We start from the raw sequence: 14,141 nt of genomic DNA, 5'->3' as shown, positions 1-14,141 counted from the left end.
GGAACTCCTTTTAAGTTAGGTAGCTTGCATTGTGTTTCCTTGGGATAGCTCTGCTCTAGAGCTCTGTCTCCAAGTTGACAACATTCATTAGTCCTTGTTCACTATGGTTCATCTGCCTGAACCATGCTGTCTCCTACTTCAGTTTTCCCCATCGTGTTCATGGAGATCTTCTGGAGGACGTTTTGCTAAATGCATTCAACCCATATATTCCTGCCATAGTAGAACTTTTGGGAAAAATAATTAAAGAGACTCCTTTGGTACAACTGCTGAACCCAGAAGGCCCCCCACCATGGCTTTGTGAGTCAATCTGAAGCCAGAGTTCTAGTAGCCTCCAGGAAAATCTTTAACCAGAAACGTTTTAGTGTCGGTAGTGCTAACAGAACTTTTGTAATTCTAAACACTCCTTAGGGCCTTTATCTGCCCTCTAGTCTCAGCAGGTATCAAGGAACTTCCTCCGAACTCAGCACGCATCACAAAAGCCATCCGGATTCAGCACGTATCAGAGATTTGCTCGGCTCCTGAAAGTCTTCCACATACCTGAGCCTTGCATCCTCCCTAGATAATATTTTCCTAAATGGACTTTGAAGCCGGGGGTGGGGTGGGGGTGAGGGTGGGGGTGGGGGGGTTTCTTTACATCCCCCAACATCTTAGATCGCTGCCCTAAATTCCTTCGCAACAACCAATCATCTGTATCCTCTCGCCCTGGTGCTGCTCCACCCCATAATTTTCCATAAATTTGTGACTATACCGGGGCACGGGGTCTTTTGCTCAAGCCACCGATCTGGTAAGGGCAAAGACCCTAACTTAAGTTAGCTAATAAACTTTCCTATTGCTTTTGCATTGTCGTGTGTTGGCATATTCCTCGCCGAGCAACTCCTTCATAACCTGGGCACAACAGCTTTAGCAGGTGACCATTTCCTTTTTTTAACCCCCATTTCATCAATTTCTTTAGACGTTGATCCTCAACTCCAGTTGGCAAATGAACATAGAACAGGCACATACCATTCTCACTGAACAGTATCTGAGGACCCCAACAATTAAGTTCCTGGATTGAATTTGCATCCTGAAAACAGAAATAAGAACTCAATAGATGTTTGCTAAACAAGTAAGCTTGTGGTATTGGCACACTGGTTTAGGATTGTGAATTTGCATGATCCCTCACTGCAGGCCTGGATTTCTCCTGGGTAACAGAAGACAGATAAGTAAAATCTAAACCTAAACCTTGGTTCTATCTCCTGGGTCTAGGACCTTGGATATGTTACCTAGCTTCTTGCTTTAACACCTCATCCTTTTCCAGGTTTCTGTAGGAATAAGGTCATTACAGAAGGACTTGGAGGCAGTGCTAGCATACCCCACTAATGATGTCACCTGTCTACATCACATCCTCACTTACCATGTCCTAGGCCATCAGGAGTGGCACAGAGGAAAGTAGCCTGCACTGTACCAGTGACAGATGCTGTTCTCCTGTTTAAGTCTTTAGCAGATATCTTTGAACCTCACAGTTCAGGGAAGGATCAGGTTTCAGGCTCTGATCAGTGCTGGAGTCCTCAGTCCATCACAGTTTTTGTTTATTTTGTTTTCTTCTTCTTCCTTTACATTAGCTTTTCCCTTCATGAACAAAACAATTTCCCTTGGAAGCTAAGACAATGGCTACTCTTTGAACAGTGGAGAGACAAGCAAAACATTCTAGACTTACACATCACAGCTTTTCTGAAACTGCCCTCCTCCTGCCGCTTGTCCCTGCCTCAGCAGCCCCACTGGTCCTGGCCATAGCTAATTGGATCAGGGTCAATACCATCCCACAGCCTTGGCCAATGAGATCGTCTCACTCCTTCAGCAATTTGAACTAAGAGATTCAGGACCTAGTCAGATGGAGTCAAGTGCTGGCGTTCTAAGCCCTTGAGGAGTTGGAGACAAGAGACAACTTTCAGGGTAAGTCAGAACCACAGGCAAGCAGATGTTATGAGGGAACAGAAACCAAGAGCCTTGAGAAGCTGTACTTTGTGAGGCACTGAAAGCAGCAGTCAGGAGGCTGCATAACCTCTGAGAGAGGGACAAAGGGGACAGCTGCCCCTAGCTCCCCACTTCCTATAAAGCCTGACATTCCTGCTGTGGATTCCATAAGCTTCCTCTATACATACTTTTTCCAGTTGCCACAGAGTTGACTCCAACTCATGGTGACCCTGAGTGTGTGCTCCATATGGTTTTCACTGGTTACTGTCAAGCATTTCTCCTGAGGTGGCTCTGGGTGAACTCGAGCCTCCACTATTTGGTCAGTAGCTGAGTACTTCACTGTTCTGCACCATATAATACTAATAACCCCTATTTATTCTTGAGCTGAAACTTGATTCTGAAACTTGCTCTTGAATGTAGAGTAGCTAAAGTAAATGGAAGAAATGATGAAGTAAAAGAGCTGAACAGAAGATTTCAAAGGTGGCTCAAGAAGACAAACTAAAGTATTATAATGAAATGTGCAAAGACCTGGAGTTAGAAAATTAAAGAGGAAGAACATGCTCGGCATTTCTCAAGCTGAGAAAACTGAAGAAAAAATCCAAGCCTTGAGTTGCAATACTGAAGGATTCTATGGGTAAAAGACTGAATGAAGCTTGAAGCATCAAAAGAAAAAGAAAGGAATACAAAGTCACTGAACCAAAAAGAAATGGTCAACATTCAACCATTTCAGGAAGTAGCATATGATCAAAAAACAATGTTATTGAAGGAAGAAGTCCAAGCTCCACTGAAGGTACTGCTGAAAAACAAGGCTCTGGGAATTGACTGAATAACCATTGAGATGTTTCAACAAATGGATGAAATAGTGGAAGCATTCACTCATCTATGCCAATATTTGGAAGATAGCTATATGGCCAATCAACTACAAGAGATCCATATTTGTGCCCATTACAAAGAAAGGTGATTCACAGATTGTAGAAATTATTGAACAATATCATTAATAGCACAAATAAAATTTTGCTGAAGGTAAGTAAAAAATGGCCGCAGCAATACATCAACAGGGAACTGCCAGAAATCCAAGTCAGCTTCAGAAGAGATACAGAACGACAATGCTGATGTCAGGTGGATCTTGGCTGAAATTCAGGAAAGGTGTGTGTCAGAGTTTTATCTTTTCATTATAATTACTCAGTGTGTTTGCTGAGTAAATAATCTAAGAAGCTGGACTATATGAAGATGAATGGGCATCAGGACGGGAGAAAGAGTATTAACAGTCTGCTATATACAGCTGACACAACTTTGCTTGCTGGAAGTGAAGAGGACCTAAAGCATTTACTGGTGAAGCTCAGAGACTACAGTCTTCACTATGGATTACACCTCAACATAAAGAACACAAACATCCTCACAACTGAACCAATAAGCAACATCATGATAAACAAACAAAACATTGAAGTTGTCGAGGATTTCACTTTACTTGGATCCACCATCAGTGCCCATGGAAGCAGTAGTCAAGAAACCAAACTACGTACAGCATTGGGCAAATCTGCTGTAAAAGACCTCTTTAAGGTGGTAAAATGCAAAGATGTCATTCTGGTGACTAAAGTGTGCCTGACCCAAGTCATGGTATTTTCCATCACCTCATACGCATGCGAAAGTTGGACAATGAATAAGGAAGACTGAAGAAGAATGGATGCCTCTGAATTATGGTAATGGTAAAGAATATTGAGTATACTATGGGCTGCCAGAAGAATGAACAAATCTGTCTCGGAAGAAGTACAGCCAGAATGCCCCTTAAAATTAGGATGGCAAGAGTTTCGTCTTGCTTATTTTGAACACGTGAGGAGGAACCAATCCCTAAAAAAAGGACATCATGCTTGGTAAAGAAGAGGGGCAGAAAAAAAAGGAGGCAGTCCCTCAATGAGGTGGACTGACGCAGCGGCTGCATCCATGGGGTGAAACATAGCAACAATTGTGAAGACGGCACAGGACCGAGCAGTATTTCATTCTGTTGTTCATTGGGTCGCTATGAGTCAGAATCAACTTGACAGCACCTAACAAGAATAATTCTTGGGCTGACGGTCCCTGGGTGGTGCCAACAGTTCCCACTGGACTACTAATCCAAATGTCTCAACCATAAAGTATGAACCATCAAGCAGCAGTGCCATGCAGGAAAGTCCTAACAATATGCTTCCATAAGGATTACAGCCAAACAAAAAACCCACAGGAAGTAGTTCTATTCTGTAACACGTGGGGTCGCTTTAAGTTGGAATTGACAGGACGGCGATGGGCATTCTTGAGCTTATGGTGTGTGACTTTCCACATCTGTAGTCAATCAAACCGTTACCAATACACATCTCTGCACGCTCTTCCCAAGCATCCCCCCTCCCACTCATGGCCCCAAGACTCAGCAAACACAGACAATGGCACCTGCTGAACCCAGGGCCAAGGAGGCGTGCTTTCATTGCACATCCTTTGCAAAACAAAGACAGAAATGTGTGCTCACCAATGGTTGCTTTTTCTCAAGAAGGAAGAATTTATTGCAGGTTGGGTACACTTGTAGAAGGCAAAAATCTAACAGTGAGGATGAACTACATGGCCCACCCATTTAGAAGGTGAGCAGGTAAATCAAATACAATGATTATGTACAATTATTAAAAAGAGCAAAGGGGGTGGGGAGAAAAAGGAAAAACTGCCAGCAGCCTTCCAGAAGGTTAATAACAGAGGCTATCCCAGAGCACCTTCTCGGCCCCAGTCCTGACTGTGCGCCGTGCGCGCTTCCTTGGTCTTCATTTCCAGCCCCTGCTCCAGACAAAAAGCAGATGATGAAAGGAGACACTGGTGGCTACTCGGGGCATCTAGGTCACTCCACTCTGCTAGCAGCTGGTTTGCTGAGAAGAAACCACCGCAGCCAGGGTGGTGCCGCATGCACCAAGCCTTTCATTAAGGAGCCCAAGGGATAAGTTCATTAGCATTTCCTAATATGTATGTGGGAAGAATTAGGGGAAAAACACACAATGTCTAGGGGAAAAAGTGACCTTCTCCTGTGGTATGTGTACAAATAAATAGCCAGTGTTGCCTTCAGTTTGTGCTGTTCCATCCAGGCCTCTGAAAGCACCTCAGGTTTGGAGTCAGTGTCCTGTGACCAGAATGTGCCCTTAGATGCCCATTTATTCAAAAGCCAGTCCTCTCCAACTGCCGCAGCACAGGAAGGTGCTGTGTCACCTCTCACGGGACACCCACGAAAGGACAAATGCAGTTTCAAATTCTTTGTAAGAAAAAAGGGAGTGCTCTGAGTTAAATAAGGGAGAGGTCTTGAGTCATCCAAAGTGTTTCTATAAAAATGCATTCAATGCTGGATGAAAGTTGCACATTCTCCTGGTGAAGCTGTAAATTAAATGTCCATTAAACTGAAACCACGGATGATTTAATATGAGAGCCACTCGGAGTATCCATCATCGTAGTGGACACTGCGCAACACTCTAGGAACTAGAGGGCAGGGTCCGGAGCACCAGATGAAGCTGAGCCCACAGGCTGGGCTCCATGCAGCCCTGGCGGAGACCAGCAAATGCACAGACGAGCAGTGAGAAGAGTGGCTCCTGCAGTGAGCAGGTGGGGCGGCAAGACCCAGGGAGAGGGCTTCCGGCTTTGCAGCCGCTGTGCCCTGCAGGGTCAGTCCCGGTGGCGGCGCCAGGTCCCGGCCTGCTCACAGCCTGGGGCAGCGGGAGGGGAGGGCGGGGTGGAAGACTCAGGATGGGCAGGGGGCAGGGTTTCCCCAGGCAGAGGGGAACCCTCGGCGGAGGGAGGAGCCAGAGAAGTCTGCTCCAGCGCGGCTCTGCTGTCTGGACCGTGCTTGCTGCAGAAAATCTGGCCCTCCTTATCTAGAGCCGTGTTCTGAGGAGAAATCAGCAGAGACAACATGTTACCCCGGCCCAAGCTCGGGTCCCAGCTACCACGACCAGAGAGCACGACCAGGCATGCAGGGACCCAGAAACAGAAGAGGAGAAATAACATCAGCTGCTTCTCTAGCAGAAGCCCAAGGAGAAGCAGCAATTTTGGTGGACGAGGCCTCTGCTCCTAGCATGAGGTGGGGCCTGAGCCCAGGGAAAGTGCAACTAGAAGCCACCAGGCCTGGCAACTGAGTGAATTCTTCTCTAGCTGCACTTGGCTTCTAAGTGTTTCTTCCCCTGACTGTGAGCCAAAAAGAATTCTGAGACAACAAGCAAACCTCATGAGGGTGATCAGTCTTTGAAATACGTTTTTCTCAAGAAAATTCTGTCACAGTTTGAAAAGTTGCTCACAAGTCAGATGAGGAAATAACCCAAGTGACTGTACATGTACAAGGTCAACAAGTCAGACGCTACATTAGAAATAACCATTTTTTAAATCCTCTGTGATTCTCCTTACCTGCTCCTCTCTTTGGGTTGGCCCTTCTTTAGTTTCTCACACCCCCAAAATTTTTAATCTGCTCACCTCCTCAGGAAGTGCAGAAACAGCCACAAGCATGGGAGGAATCACCTAGTTTTCTGGCCCTGGACTGGGAGGTGAGCCTGGTCTTTTCATTTTTCCTTCTGTGACGCAGTCTGGGTAGTTCTTACTTGTCCAGTGAAATTCATCCAGCTGCCATCTGACTGGGGTTTCCAAAAGCTGGGGCACTTTTAGCTAAAAGGGGCAAAGACTGGGAAGTCTTTTGGATTCTACACTGGGGCATAGTAGGGGATGCATTACAGATTCTTTCAGTAAAAACAAAAAGTATGGAAAAAATACAAATAAACCAAGGGTTTCTAAAATTTGTGCCATTCTTCTAAGTGCGTTTGGTGTCAACTGTAAGATGGGTGTTGTTCTCCATGGGCCCTTCCGAGGTCAAGCGTTAAGAAATTTTCGAGAACAATTTCAATTACCTGAAAAAGAGGCAACTGTGGAAAGGCCCAATCAGAACTCAGCATAAGCTGCCAAGCTCCCAGCATTAGTGGAGGCCGGAGCTGCCACACCTCAGTGAAAGCAACGCTCCCGCCAACACTGAGACTGAAGAGAAGCAGCTAGCACGGGTTTCTACCACACAATCTCCTCTGGGTCGAAGGAAACAGTGCCAGAGTTATTTCTCCTTTTCTCTTCCTGCAATCAGAATGTGATGTATGCAGCAGAACCAAGCATTGCAGTGCAGTTAGTACATACCATCGCCTTGGACCTAGTCAGAGAGAAGCAATGCAGGCAGCGGGAGAGGCAAGAGAAGTGGGGAGAGAAGCAGGGACAGAAACTAGACTTACTTTAAACAGAAGCAACATGATTGAAACATTTTTGTCTATCTTAAGGAAAGAAACCCAAATCATTCCCAATTTTTCCCCTGAAAGGAAGTATATCCTTTGATAATGAGTGGGAGAAGCAATCCATTTTCATTTGCCATTTCTCAAGTCAGCCCTGGAAAATGCAGTATGAGCAAGGTTGCTTACAATTCCCTTTTCTACCACAAGGTGGCCTCTTCTCGTCACTGGGGCTGGGATGAGCCCTTGGGACTCACAGCAGAGCCATCCTGCAAATCCCCTGTTCTACAGTATGCTAAGAAGTCACAGAAAACGGGAGAACTCTCCAAAAGCCACAGACCTCTCTTAAACTCAAACCACCTCAGCTTAATTTTTTCTCATCTCAAAGGCTGGCTGACTGGACACTGTCTTCTTGATAAAAATGCATTTTTGGAAAAGTAGCTGGAGAAAGAGAGCACCAGCCTTCATAAAAGTCCTCGTCTTAAAGCTGTCACCCACAGGGAGATGCTTGTCCACCTACGTGAAAACCAGCATTCGGGAGAACCACTGGCTGCCGCCTCCTCTGCACGCGCCAGCTCTTGATCTGGGAAGGAAGGCAGTGCGGCAAGCCAGGAGCATTAAAATAAATCAAAGTTTTCCAAGGGTGTGCTTGGTTGGCTGCAGAGGATGTCAGTAAGTGCAGGAAAACCCACACCGGTAAGCCAAGAGCTGGACGGTCAGAAATCGGAGACAAGCATGCAGATTTAAGAGGGGCTGAGAATTAGAAGCTGCTCTGATGAAGCACAACAGGTTTAATACCAGGATTCTGCTTCAGCTTTCCCGACAGTCTCAACAGGGTAAAGAGTGAACTCTGAAGTCTCTCTCAAACTGTCATATCAAACTGTCAAATAAAATGCAACAACATCAACGTTACTTTCCCTTATTTACCATTCCTATGCTATAATTAGGAGCTCTGGTAGCATTGTGCCTAAGGCACTTGACTGCTAACCAGAAGGCTGGCGGTTCAAACCCATCAGCCACTCCTCAGAAGGAAGGTTGGGCAATCTACTTCCATAGTGATACCACCTCGGAAACCCAAGGAGGGGTCACTATGAGTCGGGTCCGACTCGATGGCACATAACAACAAGAACATCACTCATACAACAGTTATCTGGTGATGGAACCTAATCCCACTATTATCTGAGGAAACCATATTAGCTTCACATACTCCATTTATGAGAACTTTTGAATACTAAGGAGAGTACTTTTGTGGTTAATTACTTTCAGTATAAACAAACATTTAATTCCAAGGGCATCTGACTCAAGGACAGAAAACATAGACAAAGATTAATTGGAGGAGAGGATGATGAGGACACTGAAGCACTGCCAGCCTCCCCCACACAACCATGCCCCAGCCCATGTCCTCAGCTGGGTGAGAATTAGCACCACATCCACATGGAAGCCTTCTCCTTGCCACTGCTTCTGGGGACAAGCCAAAATTCATAGCCAGCCTTTTGGCCATTGAGAATTGCTACTACCAAAGACAAGCCATTGGGTTCTCCTATAGGTACCAAATGGTATCAGGTCACTCAGCAGTTGTCTCCAAGCTAACAACCTACAGAGTTGCGTAGGGTACACGAGGTTGGAAGGGGACCCTGCCAACACATTCAAAGTGACAACACACATTTAAACACAACCTTTTACACCCTCCACTGGAATTCCAAATAATAAAGGGTTGCTCATTTCCACAAATACCTAGTTAAAGCTCGAGGATTAGAAATTTGACTGATGAACCTTTTGTCAGCCAATGGAAAAATGGTGTTTATAAACTACACACGGTAGGCTCTGTCTGAGGGAAACTAAATACTCCTCAGAACAGAAGCTATGTGGACCACAGGACAGAAGGATCATGTCATTCCCAGGAGAACCTCAGCTGAGAGGCAGGCATGACAGGGCTGGCCACAGATGTTTGGCTATCCATTTCTGTCATGGCCCTGAGTAGAAAACTGTTCCAGGCAATGGGAGTGAGCTCTCCTATGCCCTGGCTATGATCCTGTTAAGGTTCTTCCTCTTAAGAGACAATGAAGCTTAATTAACATATGGTTTCTAAATCTGTGTTTGCATCTATGTGTGTGTGTATGTGTTTGGTTTCCCTCCAACTTCTCAAGTCTCCTTTCTTAAGGTTTTCTGTTACATGTTAAATATGTGAGTTGTTAGTGTTTTCATTTTTCTAAATTTTACCAGAATCTACCTTAAAATGTAGTACAAGGCAAGACTACACACTCCTTATCTTACCCATTAATGATAGATCTCAGAAGTGAATCACTTGAAAATGTTCTCATGCTACTGGCTTAATCAAGATGGCTCTTTTCAAAGTGTTTCAGCTGTGATAACTTCAGCTTGCTCAGGCTTTCAGAAGAATACTGCTATCATGCTGGGAAAAACGATTACTCAAGAGTCCATCCCATTATTTTGGCACAGAGAACCCCCAGAGACCTGCACCATGTCAAAAGTCCCGGTTTGAAAGTTCAAGCTCTGTCTAGAGGGTGGTGGAGAAGGCTTTCCAGCAGGGGAGTTTAAGGGAGGTACAAATACATGCAGCCTTCCCTGAGGGAGAGAGAATGACTGACCACAGGGCGCCAAGAATGTGGTGGATGCTCAATAAATATACCACAGCACTTTATATTCAAAAGGTGTGTATATGTGTATGTGCATGTGTGCTTTGTGCACTGTGTATGTGTGTGTGGTATGTAGGGGTTTGGGTATGGTGTGAGGTGTGTGTGTGCACACGGCTGGTATGTATGGTATGTGGACATGTGTTGGGGTAGGGGTATACTGGATGTGGAAATATGTAGGGGAAAGTATAGATGGGTGTGGGGGATGTAGGAGGGTTTTCTGGTGGGGTGTAACTGTGGTATGGGGGGTGTATGCATGTGTGATGTGTGTGGTCTGTGTGGTGTGCACGGTGCATGTATGTGTGATGGGTATGGAGTGTTTGTGGGATACGTGTGGTGTGTGTGGTCTATGTATGATGTGTGTGTGTGTGGTATGTATGTGGTGTGTGTGGTTTCACTCCAGCTTCTGTCTGAAACCCACATACCTAGACTAAAATGTGCCACGATAACAAACAACCGTTTTTCTCTCCAGTGGAGTAAGAAACAGAATCTTTTCCAGAGAGTGAGGGGTTGTCCTGAGGTAAGAGTGACATGACTATGGAGATGGCCCATTGTTAACTGTCAGGCTCCAAGGTGTCCCAAATGGCCTTGTGAGCTACCCACGATCCAACGTTGTCAAGGCTGGTTAAGATGCTAAGACTCAGGCACACATCGCCTTACAAAGTCTGATTCTGAAGCTGATCCAGCTAGCTCCTGCTCCTACGAAGGCAACCCCCAGCCTGCTCCCTGATACTTTGAGTGATATCGATAGAAATGAGATGGGGACTGGCTCAGAGCTGGCTTTAGGGCCTAACTTCAGTGAATGCTCAGGCCTGGGCAGCAGTGTGTGGCATATAGACTCACTTTTGGCTCAATTTTATTTTTTCTGCCTTTATTTTCCCTTTTGCTTCATTTACTTTTATGTTACTTTTAATTTTAATTTGCTGTGGTTATGGATTTAGATAAGCTGCCTTAAAAACATTTTGGAAAAAGGAAAGTCTGAAAACATCTTGTTAATGACTTCTCATAAAATTTTTACCAATCCTGACAACTAACATTTTTTTAAATAGAGCTTTGTTGTTGTGTTGTTGTTTACATCTTTTAAAAAGCCCCAAAGTGTCTTCTACAAAACGCTGGTGTTCTTATTTTTATGAAATTTGTTTAATTTTGGTTGTTCCTTGACCCACATCCTAAAGAATATATCATGGGTTAGAAATACATTTTTGAAGCTTTGAGTTGGCAGGGAGTTCTTTCCTCTTGCCATAAATCCCACCCAGAGCTTGAGAATCCCTCTCCAGATAGCAAGGAGAGGCAAAGCAGCGCCCTCACGGCCCAAGCCCAGGGGAAGGGACTCTGAGCTCCTCAGTCAGTACAATCCCACCCCCACCACCCAGGCCTGGGAGTGGGGCTGAATGAGTGCACTTCACATGACAGCCAATCCGTAAGTGAAGTGAACACAGGAACAAGGAAGGTGCCAGCTTCCATGTGAGAGCAGCTCTTGGCTACAGACTTCACAGGGTTCACTGCTGGCTCAGCCATCAAGCCAGATGCTAGCTTTCCATGGCAAAAGAGTACGTTCCACTCACCATGATAACGGAGACCCCAGTAGTGGTGCTGTTCTGTTTGGGGAGCGCATTATTAAAGTGCTGTTTTAGTTTACCTGTTACCTCAGCTTGCATATTATTTTCCTGGGAGGCATCATCCTACAGAAAAAAAAAAAGAGAGAAAGAAACAAAAACAATGATTTTCGATCCTCAAGTTTTCTTTTCCTTAACAACAGTCACACTCCACCTCCACTGTTTGCTAAACAGGCCCAACTCAGCCACAAGGTTAGGGGAGCAATGATGATGATGACGACTTTTTAAAAACAATTATTATTATTCAGCAGCCACACACACTCAGAAGCACCCTATCCTATTCATTCTGCTCCTCAGGTCTGAAGCAGGCTGACTAGAGTACACAGGGCTCCACTGCCACAAAGGAAGACATTCTCCCGACTTCTGAGACCCTTGCCCAAAGCACAAAAGTCATAGAATCTATTATGGATCCCTCCTGTGGACACATCACAATTAATTCTCAGTTTATTATTATAATCAAGAATTCAATTAACTGTTAGTCTCAGAGCTACTTGATGTTCAAGAGCCAAGTGACTGAACTCAGGTGAGTAGCAAGCAGGATCCAGAGAAGCAGGACCCAAATGTCAGGATGCTGTGGAACAGCCCCTCAATTTAACAGAAGTCCTGGGCCCATAAATTAACTTCATTCTTCTGCAGCCTCCAGGAATGAGGAAAACACACACTGTCACGCAACCAAAAACCAAACTGGTTGTCGTTGAGACGACTCATGGCACCTCCATGTGCATCAGAGTAGAACTGTTCTCCACAGGGTTTTCAACGCTTGATTTTTTTGGAAACAGATCAGCAGGCCTTTCTTCTGAGGAGGGATCCCCGGGTAGATTTTCAGTTAGCAGCTGAACACGTTAACCATTTGTATCACTCAGGGACTCCAAACTCTCACCCAGTCACCGTTTAGTGAACAGTGTTTAAATCCAGAGGCACTACCTAAGCCCAAAGGGAACTCCATCCAGACCTCTGTCTGGCTTTGGGAAGCACCTTATCTTGACCTTCCCACCAAGCAGCAGTAAGTCTGTGGCCATGTGCCATGAAAACACAGAGCTCAGGGTCTGCGACATGCTCATTCATCTTTGGGAGAAATTCTGAAAAGTTTCAAACCCTAGAATATGAGAGCAGACGGGTTCCTGAAAGAGCATCCCACTCAGTCTCTTCATTTTGCAGATGGGGAAACTGAGATGCACAAAGGGACAGTGACTTGCCCAGGCCAAACGACAGAGAAGTATCTAATAATACTCTAGGGTCCTGTTAGAGTCAGTCAGCTGCTTCCTCCTCTAGAGCTGCCTTCATGCCCCGTGCTCATCAGGGGAGACAGACACTTTGTCTGCTGTGGGACATGCAGGACTCAGCAGGTGTGTGAAGAATGCTGAGAACTATGCTGTTGGCCACAGAATAGACAGACATTTGCTTGATGAGAAATGTGGGTACTTACTGACACCCAGGGGTGACTCAGGATTTGTCCTGCAGTACACCGAGCTTCAACGTTTACCTGAAGCATCTGACTGATTAAGTCCTGGAAAGTAAGGAAAAAAGAGAAAGAGAGAACCCCAGTATCAGTACAGAAATATGAATTTGCACCAAGTTCTCAAAGAATAGCCAGCACAGCTGTTCAACCACTTCAACTTAAAAGGCTGTTATCACCTCTGCTCCTACTACTTACTAGGCATTCATGTAGACACAGCTGCCTGTGCCAGCAGCAGTGGAAAGAGGAGGATGTCTCTCCTGAGTTTACATGAGCCTACTTCTCAGGGACTAAGATGTTCTCTTCTAAGACTTCTGGCCATTATCATTGTTCCACAGTGATAAAATCGCAGTAGTTTTCCTTTCAGTAACTCAGTATATCTCATTAGTTCATTTCTATATTTTGATGAGTGTCCACTACATGTTTCTGGCATGTATGAGAGAAGGAACATGTAAGTCTTAAAGGAGGATGGTAAAGGCAAACCAGGAAGACAGCCAGTCTAGCCTTCAGAATTTGATTAGGAGTTTCAGAGACCATATCACAGGATGGAAAATGACACATTGAAAGTCAAGGAACTCCCCTGGAGCTCAGTACTGATAGCTGCTGTATAGACAGGTGCTTCAGAGGCCCCCCACCACAATACAATCCTGAGAAACAGGCTTATATGGGTACCTTTGCTGAGTCCGTGATGTTATCCCAGTAGGGGGCTGGGAACTCCAGCTTCCCAGCCAAGATCTGGTCAAAGAGATCTTCCTGGAGATTGTTCTCACTAAGTCAGTGACAAAGAAATGGAAGAAAAATCAAAGTCACCACAGAGTTTTCAACAAAATGCTCAAGGGAAGAGAAGGGAGAGGAGTCCAGCGCCTTTGGCTTGGGTATTTCATACCTCAAGTGTGTATCTCAACCACCTTAGTGATGGCACATGGTTCCTTTTAGAAAATGAGCCAAGGCACATTTTCATAGGCCTAGAAGTCAGAGAGACACATTCTCAAGAAGAAACGGAATCCACAAATAATGTACATCCTCACTTCAGAAAGGAATTTCCACATCCTTCCCTTGCTTAATCTATCATGGCAACTGTATGGTCAGTAACTGCAACCCCTCAAAATGTTTCTTAGATCTCATGCTTGTTAGAACTACAAGCCATTTCCCTTCTTCCTCCTCATCACATATTTCCCTGATCCCCCGTCAGGTATTAACCATCTTCGCC

The 14,141-nt window shown here is 45.2% G+C and overlaps 1 protein-coding gene across 1 annotated transcript in view; it reads right to left on the bottom strand.

Annotated features, from left to right (window-relative positions):
* Positions 1-5,616: 5,616 nt before the first annotated feature.
* DCLK2 (doublecortin like kinase 2) overlaps positions 5,617-14,141 on the bottom strand; it is a 229,198-nt gene continuing 220,673 nt past the window's right edge. Inside the window, exons 14-17 of the mRNA XM_007951540.2 lie at positions 13,604-13,700; positions 12,902-12,982; positions 11,425-11,541; positions 5,617-5,838 (exon numbers count right to left, since the gene is read on the bottom strand). Of these exons, the coding sequence (XP_007949731.1) occupies positions 5,617-5,838; positions 11,425-11,541; positions 12,902-12,982; positions 13,604-13,700 (517 nt within the window). The remainder of the gene's footprint in view (positions 5,839-11,424; positions 11,542-12,901; positions 12,983-13,603; positions 13,701-14,141) is intronic.

The sequence above is a fragment of the Orycteropus afer genome, unplaced genomic scaffold, assembly GCF_000298275.1.
Source record: "Orycteropus afer afer isolate SDZICR_OR568_19922 unplaced genomic scaffold, OryAfe1.0 scaffold00297, whole genome shotgun sequence".
NCBI lineage: Eukaryota > Metazoa > Chordata > Mammalia > Tubulidentata > Orycteropodidae > Orycteropus > Orycteropus afer.
This window is presented reverse-complemented; position numbering and strand designations above follow the sequence as displayed.